This window comes from Camelina sativa, chromosome 4 (assembly GCF_030686135.1).
Source record: "Camelina sativa cultivar CO46 ecotype springtype chromosome 4, ASM3068613v1".
Classification (NCBI taxonomy): Eukaryota; Viridiplantae; Streptophyta; class Magnoliopsida; order Brassicales; family Brassicaceae; genus Camelina; species Camelina sativa.
In genome coordinates, this window is record NC_141883.1 from 15,963,076 (window position 1) to 15,979,626 (window position 16,551).

Genomic DNA, 16,551 nt, shown 5'->3' on the forward strand with positions numbered 1-16,551 from the left:
AAGTCTCTCTAAAATCCCTGGTTGGAGAAGGTCTAAACATCCACCTAAGCAACACTATTTTGTTTAACATTAACGTAAATTTAAGATATTCATTTAGTGTATATTTATGTTGCTTATAATTATTAGAAATTGTAAATAAATTTACATCAAAAATTTAAATATTAATGAAATCTCAAAATTAGTAAAAAATACTATGAAATTTTCATTAGGAGTAAAACTTTAACAGAAAAAAAAAGAAAATATGATCATTTAAAAAAATGTGTTAATGAGGTCCAGAGTGAAAGTAAATTTTAAATGCAGGGTAGAATAAAAATAAATTTAAAAGAAATGCTCTAGGATGCCAAATAATCTAGTTTGGGCTCTTGCAATGGCAAAAGGTCCTAAAGTTGTGCCCATCTAGCAGCTCAATTTATTTTACAAATAACTATGGTAAGTTATATATCAAATCTTTTTTGTTCGTTTTGATTGGTTGTTCATTTTTTTGGAAATTAATAATATATTTTCGTTTTTATAAAGTAACCAAATTGCATAAATTAGTATTTTATAATTTTGCCCTTAATGATTATTATTTATTTATTTATTGAAACCTATATTTGTATTTGTACTGATGGTTTAATATAAATATATACCTTTAATGAGATTTATTGTAAAAATAATTACATGTGGTATCTGGTATCCCTAATATTTGTACCGATTGATTTAATAATACTATTAGGGATACCAGATGCCACATGTAATTATTTTTTTTACATGATGTCTATTGTAATCCGAGCTCAAATTAATCGATATAATCACGTTACAAAAAGAAAAACAAGAAAATGTTATCTGAACCAAAAATTTAAAGTTTAATCGTACATATCTGATATATACCTGATTGAATCTAATTAATTAATTGACATGCATGTACTACGTTTTCTTAAATTTATAATTTTTTTCTATACGGGAAAAAAAGGGAAACATGTTTATCTCTATACAACAAGATATACAAAAAGAAGTTCTAAGATCATATTGATTAGTGTAATACGCAAAACATATTGTTAATTTGAAGGTAATTTTGAGATTGTTCTACAACAAGTCTGCTACACTCATCACAAACGTAATATGATTATACACATCCATGTTGGCCCCAAAAACTAGGGACCTTGTATCGTCTGGATCAACAGACAAAATCATATTGCAATAATCAGCAGCATCACGTGCGAGACTAAGTTCGTCATCCGTATCATCGACATTACCTTTTCCCATTGACAACACTGCCTTATGTAGCCCCTCGACAACAGAATCATTATAGTTCTCCATACAGCTCTTGAAACATGGCTTCTTCGGAGAACCGATGAGAAACTGCGTATGTTGTGCCTTCTCTATGGCAAGATAAAGGGCAGCCTTAGCCAACTCCAATGCAGTTGATGCGGAGGCTGTGCGGGGATCTAAGGTTAGAGATTCGATACATGCTTCTTCTAGGGACGAAAATGATGCAGTGCCTTTACAAGCCTTTGATATCAGCCCTGACGGATATGGACATGTTTTTGGTTTCGTTGATAAAGGGCTAGCAATGTTGAATTTTGCATTGGTAGATGAACATCGTGAGAGGAGAAGAAAGATTACAATATAGATTGATATGTATGCATGGGAAGAGTTAAAAAAAGGCATTGTATATATGTTGAGTAAAACTTTTAATTTGGTTATAGGTTTAGGAGGAACACTAGCTTAAAGTTTGTACATATATAAAATTTTGATGTTGTCAATGGTTTAAATTGTCCTCTATTCATTTCCACAAATTTTAAGCATGAGATATATTTATAGGTTTGGAATGAGCGATGGAGGATATATAAACTCGTAAACGCTAATAATAAGAGAGTATATATGGTAATAGGAGAGAGAGAGAGAAGATTCAATGTCATGGCACGTCAAACGTTTCTTGAAAAACAAATACTCACACAATCATGTAGAAAATTTAATTATAATACGTAAATTTCTTAGAACAACAAGTTTAGAAGAAAAATTTATATAAACTGAACAAGGAAAACACCAAATGAAATAAAACACAATTTTTTTTATCGTCTACTATGCGCTTCTCTATCTCCCTCTTTCACTATATAGGAAACAGAATATATATATATATTATTTTTTATTTTACAGAAAGAAAGAATGAATGATAGGAATTTTAAGAATTATTTGACTGTTTTCATTTTTTAAACGTTGAATGACCAACAAACATCCATATACCCGAGATCACACCTCTATTTACAAAAGAACATATCCAAAACATACGAGGTCTCGTAACATACCCAAAACTATATAGAAAAACTGTAAGCTGTAAGTGTAAATTGTTACAGAATAGTGTAACAATATAAGAAAAAATTGTACATAAAAACTGTACAAAATGTTTAGAATAAAATTATTAGTAAAACTTTTAATAAAGCTGTTATGATTGGTAAATTTTAAAGCTGTATATTCGTACAATTTTGTAAAGTGGTTACCATTCAATACCATGATAAGAAATAAAATGATTAAACAACAATGTACATTAAAAAACTGAAAGGAATCGAGGAAAGTGCAAAGTATCCATATTTGTATTGAATGTGTATTGAATGTGAGACTGATTTAATTGATTGAAGCTAATTTTTATCCATATTTTAGGAGGATAATACATGCAAAGTATTCTAAATATCATCCATGATCAACTAGAACCTTTTAACAATCTACTCATCATTATTCAAAACCAACGAGAAAAAAAGAAACAAATCCCACAAATGAACCAAAAAAAAGGAAGAAATAAAGACGTAAGTATAAAAACATAGTGAATCTTTGGCCTAATGGTTAGATAAAAAAAAATGTCGTGGTCGAGTGGCCATCAATGTAATTATTAGCGTGTTATTTCTACACACCATCCTACTACTCATATATAGTACTAGTTTTTTTTCTTCTCTTATTAGAACTTCTTATATATACTTTACTAGTTGGCCACTCAAAAATTGAAAGTTGCCCTAAATGTGAGGACTTCTTCTACTTTTTTTCTTATCTCCGCTTTGTATATTTTAGTAGCAAATGAACATAAGAAGTAATTTAATACGGTTAAGACTTAAGACTATTTCATTTGTTCCCATTCCCAAAAAGGTAGTGATAGCCCATCAACCATCTCTGAGATGCTTTGTGTATTAATAGTAGTAGCATTCACCGGCAAATCAACATTGTTTCCTCCTGAATGTGAAGTTTCTGGTGAGGTTGATATTGTAACACGAGATGATGTCTCCACTCTATTGCTAGGAACCTTTCTCTCGATCCCATAAGCTTCTGTGGGACGTCTGTCAAAGGCCCTCGAGCTTCCTGACTTTATGTAGATTCGACAGATACTGAATTCGTTCCTCAGCTATATTGAAATAGCAACAAACTTTGTTAAAACCTTTTCTGATCAAGAAAGATTAACATTTTTTTCTAATTAGACACTAACGTATGCATCTTAGGATGGTAGAAAACTATAAATTCGATGAAATTAATATATATAAACCAATAGAGAAAAATATGCATGATGCATGATATTTTTTGGTTTTTTATCATTTTATGTATTCATGATTTGGGTAATTTCAAATACTTAAAACATATGTAAACCGTTTAAATTTACCGCTCACTCTTTTACCACATACTGCATATCACTTTTGAAAAGACTTGCAAGTAAAACCTGATATATATATTTACACATCTATGATAATGATTTTGGACAGAATCATATATAGCTAGGGTAATTCGTTTTGATATTTCTCTGTTGTAAAAAATTTTGTTTAAAAAGATTATACAGTTAGTTCGCTGCACATGGTTGTCCAAAAAGGGTTTTGAGACATCAGTTATATATTATATTAAAATTCCACATATAAAATTTGGTGTTTAAGAAAAAGAAAAGTCGTGTTCAATTAGTCTATATTTGATGAAAATTTTCATTTTAAAGATGTGATCTTGCACCTTTGGGTTTGTAGATTCACTGGCTGTTTCATCAACAGCTTTATACTCATTCATCTTCCACTTTGTTTTTCTCCCAGTAGGTGCTTTTCCTGTATAGAATACCATCGTCTTCTTAACTCCGATCACTCGGTTATCAGGCGAGAACACGGGGCCTGGTGAACCAGTTGCTTTCCAGTATCCTGAACGAGTGGTCCTGCTTGGTCTTCCTCCTCTAGCTTCCCGCTCTTGTCTTGGCACGAAGAAAAGCCATTGTTCTGCATCTCCTCGACACCTCTCTCCCGCAAGATCTACAAACAAAAACACACACACACACACACACACACCAAGAACACACTTCTCAATTTTTGTGTAAAACGTCACTTTATGTATGTACGCTTACATGTTAATTTAAACAAAAATATATTTATAGAAAATTATATTGTTTAGTGTTAGGAATAATTATGATTCTTTTGTATATAGTTGTTTTACATATAATCCCAAACGCAAACGGAAATAAATCCTACCTATTGTTTTTGTTTTATAAAAATTTAACCAACCTATATAGTTACAGCTACAAAATAAATAAACATAAATACAAACAAATAATTAAAACCTATATTTCATGCATACAATCTCAAGATGACATTGATCTACTCAAGAAACGCAAGAAGGAAGACTCTACAGTGAGACGACGTGACGTTATGCGCTCCTAATTATTTGATTACACATCTAGACGACAAACATATCATCGACATGATTTATAGCTAGTGACTGCATACGTACTTGGAAGCTGAGTAGGCTCAACGCTAAACACATCAAGGATTGGTATGAGGCTGTGAATGGTGGCATTTCCTCCACTGAGCTGGATTCTTAGGTAGAACGTAAGAAGCTCTTCTTCCGTCGGATAGAACCGAAACCCTACACGAAGCTCTTCCCCCATTTGTTTCTTGAGTAAAAGTGAAACCTCATGAGCTCATGATGAATAAATAGTTGCAAGTAGCTAGAGATTAGTTTTTTTCTCCGAGTGAAATAGGAAAAGTTTTACGCGTTTGGAATTTAGTTTTTGGTCGAGTGTATTATTATTTGTCTTTTCATATTTTGTTGGAGAATTGGCCACGGGCCCATATGTGTGATAATTTCGTTCCATTTCTATCATATCTATACGTGTGACAGTGAAAGCTTTTTCTCAAACCACATACCTTTATCATTGAATAAGTCAAGGCTTCTTCTTACTAAGTCTCCTACAAAATATATATTCATTATTTTTTCTTTATTATATCCTCGCATTTTCCATTGTTACATCCATCTCCATGCATGCATGTTCTGTTTTGGGTAAATTCCTCGAAATTAATAAATATAAAGACATTTTATATATTGATCCAACCATATTGAGCCATCAAACACACACACAATGATCCAACCATAGTTAATTCGATCAGCACTCCCGTAGCAAATCCCATCTTTGGTTGATTCCTACATATATATATTTAATATTACTTTCTTCTATCCAATGTTTTATAAAATTGGACTTTTTTTTTTGTTTTTTTCGAATTAGCTATATTAATATCAAAATTGTAGTTTATAATTTTCTTCATTTTGTTACGGAGCCGTGCCTACGTGAGGCAAAAAGAAACTCTCGCCTACGGCCAAAAATTTTAGAAAAATTATAGATGATAATATACTTCTAATCATTGTAATTAACTAGCTACAATCTCACTTTTGATATTGAAACAACGTGGTATTTTTAATTTTGGGTAACATAATACTTAATGAAGTCTTTTAAATTAAAAACTGATCAAACCAAAAATCAAACATTGAAATTACAAATTGTGATAACTAATATATTCACATTCTTAGATTAATATAGTAATGGTGCCACTTTTTATACCAAAGAAGGGATAAGACATGATGTTTCAAAAAAAAAAAAAATCTTATTGTTGATTTTCCTCCTTTATCTATGTGTGATATTAATTGTTAGTTTAGAAACTATTGTTTTATATGGATTGTAGTAGAAAAAAAAATCAACACCGCCTTCGGCCTCCATATCTCTAGGCACAGCTCTGATTGTAGAAGTATTTTTTTCTACAGAAACATATTTGTGAGAACAGAACCTTTTAGCCTTCGTTCCAGAGTGAATTCTGAGCGAGGATGCCAATCACCGTTCTAATTCCGAACTAAAAGAGAGACTATATATAATTTGCGAGGTGAAAGTAAATTCTTATTGCCATAAATGATTGTTTCTCCCCCTTTTACAACATCTCTCTCCTCTCTTATTTATAGTGCTATTACAGTTAATGCTGAATCAATCAGAGGCGTACGCACTCCATTAATGTAATTTAATTCGATAATTTGAACGCCTTCCGAGCTCCGGTGCACCTTAGCTCGTAGTTATCCTTTTCACTTCACTTCTCCCGCTTCGGTTTAATGGACCATCCCTTTTGTAGTCCGGCCCATCCAGCCTATTTGTCTTGGGCCCAGATCCATTATCCAAGCTCACGGATCGCGGTACCAACAGTTGCCCCCTAAGTCTCCCGAGCTCTTTAGTTCGGGGGACTTTTGGCTTTCGATGTACCGCTTCGGGAAACTGAATATCTCCCGTATCCCATGATTTGATTGTGATAATGATGGGATTTGCCTTCCCGAAAAAGCCTTGGGGCCCGCTATGCGGTTCAACACGCTATAAGAGAGAGAGGAACAAACCAGAACCTTTCGCTTCCCTAGGTATTCATTGCTTTCCCTCGATCCGGCGTATAAAGGTAGTTCACTTATCACTTTCCTGCTATCTCTTTTTTTTTTCCTCTACAATCGTTTTTTTTTTGTATTTCGCTTCTTCCTCTAAAGCTACCACGACTCCTGCTTGGGAGCCCAGCATCGAACCGACCTCGGGATCCGCTGATCCCCCTTTGATTGTTATCTCAGATTCGGCTGACAAACCCATAGAGAGCGGTGCCCCTACTCCGGTTATCTCATGCGACCAAGATGATGACAACCCGTAGCAGACTGAGCAATCGAGGAAGAGGAAGGAGCCTGAAACTCTTACTTCTTCCCGTGAGAAGGTTCGAGCCCGAATCGGCTCTTCCGGAGACGGACAAAGTAGGTCCAGTTCGAGGGATGGTGTGCCACTTTCCGAGAAGAAATCCAGGGATCCTCTTCAGTCTAAGGAGTCTGGAGGTTCCTCCAGTAAGCTCCCCGCAAAGGAACATCGTCACTCTCCCCGAGGTAAGCGTTTTTTTTTTTTTTTTACACCATGTAATTCATGCTGATTCTTAAGTAAGCTCGCCTATTTTTCTTTTTTTAACGCAGTCCCTCCTCCCTCTCCAGCGCAGTTAATGAGGAGTTACGTTCGGCCCGGAGTTTGTGTTCCACCTTTCGCGGACATGTCCGAACTCAACGGCGGAAACTTCATCTGATTTGCGGATAAGGTTGGCGAGGTAAGTAAGATTTTTCTGTTCTCTTCCTTAGGTCATAACGGTTTGTGGACTTTACTAACCTTCCACTCCTGCAGATGATGATCGAGGTCAACAACTCCGTTGCTTCGTATGAATACCAACTCTTTGCTTCGCCTTCAGCCTCCGAAGTGAAGAAGCTAAAAGACTGGGTGGCCGAACTAGAGACCCAGGTGGAGGAGTATGCCCGACTGGAAGCGGTAAATGCTAACTCTGTGGAGAAGGCCGAACAGATCCGATCCCGAATGAAAAAGGCCGAGCTCCAAGTACTTGACCTCGAGATTGCCAACAAGGATCTAAGAGAGAAGTTGAAGAAAGCCGGAGACCTTTACTATGAGGCCATGGAGAGTGAGAAAGCTTCCAAGAACAGGCTTCACGAGGTCGAACTTCGTAACCAGCTTTTGGAAGCTAGTCATAGTTGCAAAATGGAGAAAGTTCAAAGAGAAGAGCGCCAATCGATGAGACGAACCCTTCGCCCCCTAATTGAGGATGTAAGGGCGCACTTCGAGGAGAGGGAAGGGCTAACCCAGGCTCTGGTCAAGGCTGCTGAGATCAAGGCTAACCGGATGCTGATCGAAGAAATCTCAAAGGGGGAGATTGCTGACCTCGAAGGCGAGCTCGAATCTATCCGGGCTGATGAAGAAAAGGCCGAGGGAAACGTTGCGAAGGTAACCCTCCATGACTTTGATATCTGAACCTTCTCCAGCCTTTTGGCAGATTCCACCCTGAATTGTTGTGTAGCGAGCCCCCGTTGAGCATTGGAATCGATTTCTCTGGGACTAACATCGGACAGATGTCGAACCAGGAACTGGAGGCGATCAGAGCTAACATTCACAGGACTGATGTGCCCGAGGTGTCGATGTCCGAGCTTTTCCCGGAAGTTCCTGAAGAGTTGACCGCGAGCGCTGTGGATCGCAGTTCGGGCCCTGTTCCCCCTTCTACTTCGTGAATTCCTATTCTGGGGTTGTTTTGGGCCCAAGTGGCCCCCTTTTGTTGTTGTTCCTTGTTTTTGACTTAGTTCGGGAGTTTTTGGTCTTGGTGGCCCTCCCATGACTTTTCCTGCTTTATCAGTTTAACTCCTCTTTCCTTTTATTGCCCATTTCGTATTTATTTGGAAAGAATCGACTTTGGTAGTTGTGAGAAACGGCTAGGGTTCACGCAACAACTTTTACCAAGTAAACTCTTAGCAGAATGATTCCCGATAGGAAAATTTACTTAGAGCCAGTAGGAGGTAACGCTGAATGAAATATACGGAACTTATCAATGTTTAAAATTAAAACGAAGTAAGACCTCGGTTTAAAGCGGAGCGAACTCCGCGCCAGTTTTGCGAAGTCACTAATGAATAAAAACTTATTGTTTCTTTGTAGTACGAAGTACATTTTTCGGTTTAGATTGACGAAGTGAGACTTCGTTTTTAAAGGTACGAAGTGAGACTTCGGTTTTAGCGACAAAGTTAGATTTCAGTTTTGTTTTAAAGATTTGAAGTGAACTTCGGTTTTAAGGTACGAAGTGAGACTTCGGTTTTAAAGTTACGAAGGGACTTCGGTTTTAAAATTACGAAGTGAGACTTTGGTTTGTAAAGATACGAAGTGAGACTTCGGTCTTAAAGATACGAAGTGAGACTTTGGTTTTAAAATTACGAAGTGAGACTTTGGTTTGTAAAGATAGGAAGTGAGACATTGGTTTTAAAGATACGAAGTGAGACTTCGGTTTTAAAATTACCAAGTGAGACTTCGGTTTTAAAGATATGACAAAGTGCACAAATGCTTAAAAAGATAGCTGGACCTGAAATTGGGCTGCCTACGTACCCTCTTTGGGATCAAGCCAATCGTAGTTCGATACAATGTTCAAATCGAACTATGTGTAGAAACGTTTGAGATGTAAAGAATTCCAGGACCTCGGCACAGGTTTCCCTTTTAATTCCTCCAGTCGGTAAACGCCGTTCCGGACTTCGCAGGTGATCTTATATGGCCCTTCCCAATTTTCCTGAATTGTTTTCTTCGGTGTTTTTGTAGACCTTCCGAAGGACTAGATCGCCGACTGCCAAAGGCCTGCTTCGGATCTTGGAGTTATAATATCGGGCAACGGCGTTCTGGTAATTCTGCATCCGAACTAAGGCTTGATCCCAACGCTCATTTATGATATCGAGGGTATCCTGTAGAAATTCCTCATTCTCCGTAGCCCAAAGTGGATTTATCGTGGAACGAACTCCGGGTAATTCTATGTCAGCTGGGACTATAGCGTCAACTCCGTATACTAGGGAAAAAGGTGTATCATTAGTAGTCTGGCGAGTTGTTGTTTGAATTGCCCAAAGTACGCCTTGCAGTTCGTCCGGCCAGCGCCCTTTGCGAGAGTCGAGCCGTTTCTTCAAGTTAGCTAATATGACTTTTTTCATTGCTTTGGCTTGCCCATTACCTTGCGAGTAACGAGGAGTTGACTTGTTGAGTCGTATTTTCCATTTCGCATAGAAGCCTTTGAACTACGAGGAGATGAATTGCGGGCCATTGTCCGTGACGATTTCATGAGGAATGCCGTACCGGTAGATTATGCTTTTCAACACGAACTGTTCTACCTCTTCACTTGTCACTTTTGCATAGGCCGCTGCTTCCACCCATTTGGAGAAATAATCGGTAAGAGCCAGCATGTACTGAACTCCTCCTGGTCCTCGATGTAAAGGGCCAATGATGTCCATCGACCACCTCATGAACGGGTAAGGTGCAGACACCAAAGACAGGAGTTCGGTTGGCTGATGGATTGATGGAGCGTGCTTTTGACACTTCTCACAGGTTCGGGAGTATTCCTCGCAGTCGGCGACCATAGTAGGCCAGAAATACCCTTGTCTCTTGATTTTGAAGGCCAAAGTCCGCCATCCGGAGTGATTTCCATTGGGACCATCATGAACAGCTAATATTAATGCCACAGACTCTTCACCGGCGACAAACGTTAGATAAGGACCAACTACACTTCAGCGTAGGAGTATTCCGTTGTAGATGCAATATTGTGCACTGACAATTTTGAGCTTCCTAGTTGCGCACTTATCAGCTGGGAGTTCTCCTTTTTCCAAGTAAGCCCAGATCGGGCTCCGCCAGTCTCCTGCCCCCAATAGTTGGTGTCCGTATTTCTCGAAGGTGTGTACGGGAGAACTGCTCGGTTGGTGGTAGGTGGGCTAGATGAGTCCAGAATTCGGATGGAGTCTTGTTCCATCGTAGGAGACCGAATAATGTCCAAAGTAGGTGTGATGGGAGCCGAGTCACTTATGGTGGAGGGTCAGAAATAGTCTTGCGAACCACTTCTTTGGCAGCTAATTTTTTCTTCATTGCCCGGGTTATCGCATGCGAACTCTCTAAACGTATACTTGGAAATTCGATGACTTCCACTGGGATAATTCTGGCAGTTGCGAGGTCCAAAGTCGAGGCTAGCGCTGCTAAGGCATTTGCAGCGGAGTTTTCACTTTGTGGGATCTTAGTGACCTCGAAATCGTCAAACTTTGTTGCCAACTCCCGGGCTGCTGCTAGGTAAGCTTCCATGCGTCCATTTTTTGTCTCGTATTCGCCCAGAAACTGGTTAGTGACCAGCTGCGAATCAAAAAAATCCCAGAGTTTTGGACACCGATCCCTACTGCGAGGCGTAAGCTAGCGAGAAAAGATTCATATTCAGCTTCGTTGTTTGATGCACTGAATGCTAGGCGGAACGACTGCTCGAACAATTTGCCTGTAGGGGAGGTGAGGCAAACCCCAATCCCTGCAATTGTTCTGGAAGACGCACCGTCTACGTGCAACGTCCATGGGACCTCGACGTTATCTTCGACTGAACTGGCGAGAGAGAGTTCTATAAGAAAATCTGCCAGCACTTGGGGCTTAGCACAAGTTCGAGTTCAGAATTCAATGTCATATTCACTATGTAGTACCGTCCGAAGTGGTTGTGTCGTTAGGATTACGATCAAATGAGATTGAAAGTAAGGCCGTATTTTTCTTGCCGAAGTAACTACTTGATATGATAATGGGAAGCGTCAGGACATGTGCTCATTGTTTGATGCGTATCTGCTCAAACACGAGAAATTTGTGCATGAAACCAGTTGGAGAATGTGATCAGCGCAATTACAAAACTCCTCGAAGAAGAATCAGATCAAACAGAGTTCAGATGAAGGAGTTACGCAATTTACAAAACAGGTGATCTCCAGCTTACGCGAATTCAGACATACGCCCATTAAAAGGAGGATTTTGACCAGACCATATTGAATTAAGCTACGAACCAAATTGTTCTAGAATCCTGGTCCATCAGAGAAACCCAACAGAGTGGATTCAACCCAAAATCAAGAAGAAAAGAGAGATTTTCTCCCATTCTCAAAGCATCATTTATTTATGTGGTTTTCTCTCTCTTACACGCACTTTAGAGTTTGAATTTCAATTCCCAAGTTGCTGCATTCCCAAGTTGCTGCATGTTATAGGAAATTGTTGTATCTCCTCTTTATAATGAGGCTTAATTCATGAATAAAAAATATGTTTTGTTGTTGAGTACAAATCAGAGAAGTTTCTCTCTTTCAAGATGTGATATCTTGTAATTTTTGGAACTCCATGTTCATGGTGTGTCATATCTATGTTCATGGTTGGTTCAGACTTATCATAGATCCTTTCACAGATCTTTATGGCGTCTCTTGATCCATCTCTCTATCCATTCCTTGTTGGTTTGTCATATCCAGCAAGTTGTCGATCCCTTTTGGTGTGTAATATCCAAAGAATCGATCCACCGGTATATCAGGAGTCTTCTGCAGCTCTTGTGCGACCATTCGCTCCACATCCTTTCATCCTTTAGACTTCACAGTCTCTTGGATGCAAAGTTTATCCCTTTCACCACCTTAGAGTGTTGACACCTTGGGAGAATCATATCACTACTGCTAGGCCCAGCTTCTCCATCATAGGATACCTGGATTCTGCCCCTGTAAATGACTTACTGACATAGAAAATCGGCCTCTGGTTCCCTCTTTCTTCGCGAACTAATACTCCGCTCACTGCGCTGTCCGAGACAGCTACATAGAGGAAAAGTGGTTCACCTAATTTAGGCTTCGCCAACACCGGAGGTTGAGATAGGTATGCTTTCAGCTCAGTAAACACTTCCTCGCACTTCGTATCCCACACCGGGAGATGGGAGGCACTTGTCCGTTGACCGGGAGATGAAACGATTAAGAGCTGCGATTCGTCTGGTGAGACGTTGTACTTCTCGTTGTGTCCTCGGGGAGCCCATGGATAAGAAAGCGTTGATTTGTCTCAGATTAGCTTCGATTCCCCACTCTGTGACAATGTAACCTAAAAATTCCCCGGATGGGACCGCGAAAGTGCACTTTGTAGGGTTAAGCTTCATCCCGAACTGGTTCAGGATGTCGAAACAAACTTTCAAGTCTGCCAGGTGCGAACTGGCTTCCATGGATTTTACCAGCATATCGTCAATATAGACTTCCATGGTTTTTCCGAGCTGCTGCTCGAATATCCAATTCATTAGACGCTGGTAGGTTGCTCCAGCTTTTTTCAATCCAAATGACATCACTGTGTAGCAATAAGTCCCGCGGTCCGTAATGAATGCGATTTTTTCTTGATCTTCAGGATTCATGAGGATTTGGTTGTAACCGGAGAAAGCGTCCATGAAGGACATTACTTCATGTCCCGAGGTTGACTCGACTAGCCTGTCAATGTGAGGAAGTGGGAAACTGTCCTTGGGGCATGCCTTGTTCAGATCGGTATAGTCAACGCAAACCCGTGACTTCCCATTCTTCTTCTTTACAACCACCATGTTTGCAATCCATTCTGCGTACTTTACTTCACGGATTTGACCTGCATTCAGTAAACGATCTACCTCTTTGTTAACGATCTCAGCTCGCTCAGGACCGAGTTTCCTTCGCTTCTGCTTTACCGGCATGAACGTCGGATCTACATTCAGCTCGTGTGAAATGACCTCCGAACTGATCCCGAGCATTTCACCAACGGACCACGCGAATGTGGAAATGTTCTCCTTTAGAAAGGAGATCAAATTGGCTCGGAGCTCGCTCCCAAGTCCGGCTCCGATCTTGATTTCCTTGTCTAGAAACTTATCATTAATAAAAACTGACTCAGTGAGGTCACCTTTAAGCTGCTTCCGAACTGGATTCTTTGTGACCTCGAGCTGCGGTTGCTATTGAACTAAAAGTTTGTGATTCGCCAGATAGCAACTTCTAGCCGTCCTTTGGCTTCCAAAGCACTGATGGTACGTTGAGGCTACAACCTTCATCTGAAAAAGCCAAGGTGTTTCCATTATAGCATTGTAGGCCGCAGGTCGGTCAAAGACCGTGAATTCCACCATTTTCACTACGCCTTGAGTAGAAACTGGTAATGTAATTGTCGCAATGACATCGACGTCTCACTCGTAAATGAGACTAGTGGAGAAGGTGGTCCTACAATATGTTCTCTTCCGATGCTCACTCTATTAAGCGTTTCTAGGAATATTAAATGCACTGAACTCCCAGTATCTATCAGGATCCGGCATACTTCGTGATTTGCAACATCCAATGATATGACGAATGCATCGTCATGCGGAGTACTTAGTTCCTCGGTTTCTTTCTCCGAGAAGGTGACTACGGGTATATCGTTCGCAGTGAATTTGATTAGCTTAGGCTGCGGACTCATGAGCTTCCGCTAATGGTCTTTTATTGCTGTGACGGAGTTTCGGAAGAGGCGTGATCCTCCCATTATGACATCTATTCTTTTCTTGGGAGCTGCATCACTGTGAGCTTGCTTTGGTTTCTTTTGTGGTGGAGCTTCCTCATTAGACTCAAATGGTGCTTTCTGATCGAGCTCACTGATAGTAACGTCTGGCATTTCGCCAGACACTAATTTTTCCACGAGGAGATGCATCAGCTTTTTGCAGTCCCGGGTTGAATGTCTGTTTGCTTTATGTAGCTCGTAGTACGCATTTTCATCCCGGACCCACTTGTTGCTTGGGAGCACCCCGCTCTTGGTGCGCGGTGAGAATGGTGGTTTGGATGGTGAATTTCTTGGGGAACCTTTTTGTGGATACTTGTCCACAGCAAAAGTTCATGGTCCGGGCTTCAGAGTGGATGGAGGAGTCTTTTTGGCGGGCACTTCGAATTGAGGTTTGGTGGCTACTTTATGCTTTTGAGCTGCGACTGCCCTCTCTTCCTCTGCAACTATCCAGTTCGAGGCCTGATGTAATGCGTCTTGGATGGTAGGGAATTGATTTACGGTTAGCTCTTCGCGGAAGCGGGACTCATGCCAAAGGCCGTTTTTAGTGCAGCCAAGGCGGTTGAATCCGAAAGCCCTGGAATCTGGACTTGAATTTCATTGAATTTAGTGATGGATGAGCGGAGTGATTCTCCGGCAGTTTGGTTCAAGTTCCAGAGTTGGGCGTCCGTTACTGCTGTTTCAATCAAGCTAGAGTACTGTTTGAGAAATGAAGTTGATAGCTCCGTGAAGTTGTTAATGGAGCCAGCTGCCAAGGATGCGAACCAGAGCAGAGGTGGCCCGCAAAACGTCTCTGCAAACAATTTACAGTATTCAGCGTCCGCTTTGTGCGGTTCGAGGTCCACGCGGCTAGCCGTCAGCAAGAAAGTTTTGAGGTGAGTTGTCGGGTCCCCTTTCCCCTCGTAGCTCGAGAATTTTATTTTTCCAGTGTCCTTGACGCGAACTCGGGCACCTGTTTGGAGAAAGGAGTTCGATTTGACTCTTCGATTACTCGGGAGATGTCCGGTGCCGAAGTGGTTGCACTGTGCATCAGAGATCGTATGTCTCAGATCTCGCTTTGCATTCTATGAAACTCGAGGTTGGAAGAAAAACCTGGAGTAAAGTTCTCTCGGAGGTTTCCTCCCACTGGGGGAGGGATCCGAACTGGAACTTCAAATATCCAGCGACTTCGATTTGAACCGGGGTATGACTGTCACCGACCAATGGTGGTGTTGGTTGAGAGACTGTATGAGGTGGGAAGGTATTCCCCGGGGTCGCCGTTGCCGCTGCCGGCTGCGAGGCGAATGATGGAATGTTGCCAGTGAAATCTAAAGGACGTCGCCACGGGTTTTGCTCGGAAGAAAGGAGATCTACCCGATCGGCGTACGCACGATGAGAGGCGGAAAGATCAGCGACGGAGCTTGTGATCGTCTCCAAGCGAATAGAGATCTGCCCCTCCAGGCTGTCGAAGCGTTCGGATAAAGCAGCGGAGGCTGTTTGCTGACGGTCTGTCTTTTCGGCCAAATCCTGCAAAAGTTTCTGGATTTTATCCAAGGTCACTTGGTTGGGGGATTCGTTAGCCATGAAGGTGTTTGTTTAGTTTGGGATCGTAGGTAGAATCGGAACTAGCGAGAGTACAGGTGATGGAAGCCTCCTTCTAGCGCCAAATGTGAGAACAGAAGCTTTTAGCCTTCGTTCCAGAGTGAATTCTGAGCGAGGATGCCAATCACCGTTCTAATTCCGAACTAAAAGAGAGACTAATTATAATATGCGAGGTGAAAGTAAATTCTTATTGCCAGAAGTGATCGTTTCTTCCCCCTTACAACATCTCTCTCCTCTCTTATTTATAGTGCTATTACAGTTAATACTGAATCAATCAGCGGCGTAAATCTCGCACTCCATTAATGTAGTTTAATTCGATAATTTGAACGCCCTCCAAGCTCCGGTACACCTTAGCTTGCAGTTATCCTTTTCACTTCACTTCTCCCGCTTTGGTTTAATGGGCCGCCCCTTTTGTACTCCGGCCCATCCAGCCTATTTTTCTTGGGTCCAAATCCATTATCCAAGCTGACGGATCGTGGTACCAACAATATTGTTTTTATGATGTCGCTCTATTGATGATTCTGTAGACGTATTTGAGAGTTGACACATAGACAAGAAAAAATGGATATACTTTATACGGATATCCATACCTACTCAATATTACAAGAAATTTAGAAAGTTGTTAGATACTAATCGAACAATTTAAAGATGCTGAATTATAAAGCCACCGTGCGATTACTCAATGACTGTAATTAAGCAGAAAATATTGTGTAGAAATGATATGATGATGTATTTAAGTTTTTGAAAAATTTAAAATATAATCTTTTCAAGTTGAAGAAAGAATTCATTTTGTTTTTACTTCCAAAGTAAAATTTTCAGTTTTAGGGGTTAGTGTTAAAAGTTTAGAGTTTATGATTTAA

At 40.3% G+C, this 16,551-nt stretch overlaps 3 protein-coding genes and 1 pseudogene across 3 annotated transcripts; 1 reads left to right on the forward strand and 3 right to left on the reverse strand.

Moving 5' to 3' along the window:
- Positions 1-911: 911 nt before the first annotated feature.
- LOC104780290 (uncharacterized) lies at positions 912-1,691 on the reverse strand. Its single transcript, XM_010504787.2, has one exon. It carries the CDS (start codon positions 1,648-1,650, stop codon positions 1,066-1,068), a length of 585 nt encoding a protein of 194 aa, XP_010503089.1. The 5' UTR covers positions 1,651-1,691; the 3' UTR covers positions 912-1,065.
- A 1,282-nt stretch (positions 1,692-2,973) lies between these two features.
- Positions 2,974-4,987, reverse strand: LOC104780291 (putative NAC domain-containing protein 61). Its single transcript, XM_010504788.3, has 3 exons — positions 4,720-4,987; positions 3,958-4,244; positions 2,974-3,370 (listed from the first exon to the last, which is right to left on the reverse strand). Exons 1-3 carry the CDS (start codon positions 4,874-4,876, stop codon positions 3,089-3,091), a joined length of 726 nt encoding a protein of 241 aa, XP_010503090.1. The 5' UTR covers positions 4,877-4,987; the 3' UTR covers positions 2,974-3,088.
- Positions 4,988-7,441: 2,454 nt separating this feature from the next.
- Positions 7,442-8,331, forward strand: LOC147945792 (uncharacterized). The gene is made up of 2 exons (XM_087509367.1): positions 7,442-8,050; positions 8,089-8,331. The coding sequence occupies exons 1-2, from the start codon at positions 7,442-7,444 to the stop codon at positions 8,329-8,331; spliced, it is 852 nt and encodes a 283-aa protein (XP_087365493.1).
- Positions 8,332-9,239: 908 nt separating this feature from the next.
- Positions 9,240-15,673, reverse strand: LOC147945793 (uncharacterized; annotated as a pseudogene).
- Positions 15,674-16,551: the final 878 nt, after the last annotated feature.

What these genes read in the sequence shown, in the direction of transcription:
- LOC104780290 (XM_010504787.2), bottom strand. Translation starts at nt 1,650, where the DNA reads ATGCCTTTTTTTAACTCTTCCCATGCATACATATCAATCTATATTGTA.
- LOC104780291 (XM_010504788.3), bottom strand. Translation starts at nt 4,876, where the DNA reads ATGGGGGAAGAGCTTCGTGTAGGGTTTCGGTTCTATCCGACGGAAGAA. An exon ending in TGAGCCTACTCAGCTTCCAA is followed by an intron (nt 4,245 to 4,719) that starts GTACGTATGCAG and finishes TTTTGTTTGTAG; the next exon opens with ATCTTGCGGGAGAGAGGTGT. An exon ending in GTGAATCTACAAACCCAAAG is followed by an intron (nt 3,371 to 3,957) that starts GTGCAAGATCAC and finishes ATTTCAATATAG; the next exon opens with CTGAGGAACGAATTCAGTAT.
- LOC147945792 (XM_087509367.1), top strand. Translation starts at nt 7,442, where the DNA reads ATGATGATCGAGGTCAACAACTCCGTTGCTTCGTATGAATACCAACTC. An exon ending in CCGAGGGAAACGTTGCGAAG is followed by an intron (nt 8,051 to 8,088) that starts GTAACCCTCCAT and finishes AACCTTCTCCAG; the next exon opens with CCTTTTGGCAGATTCCACCC.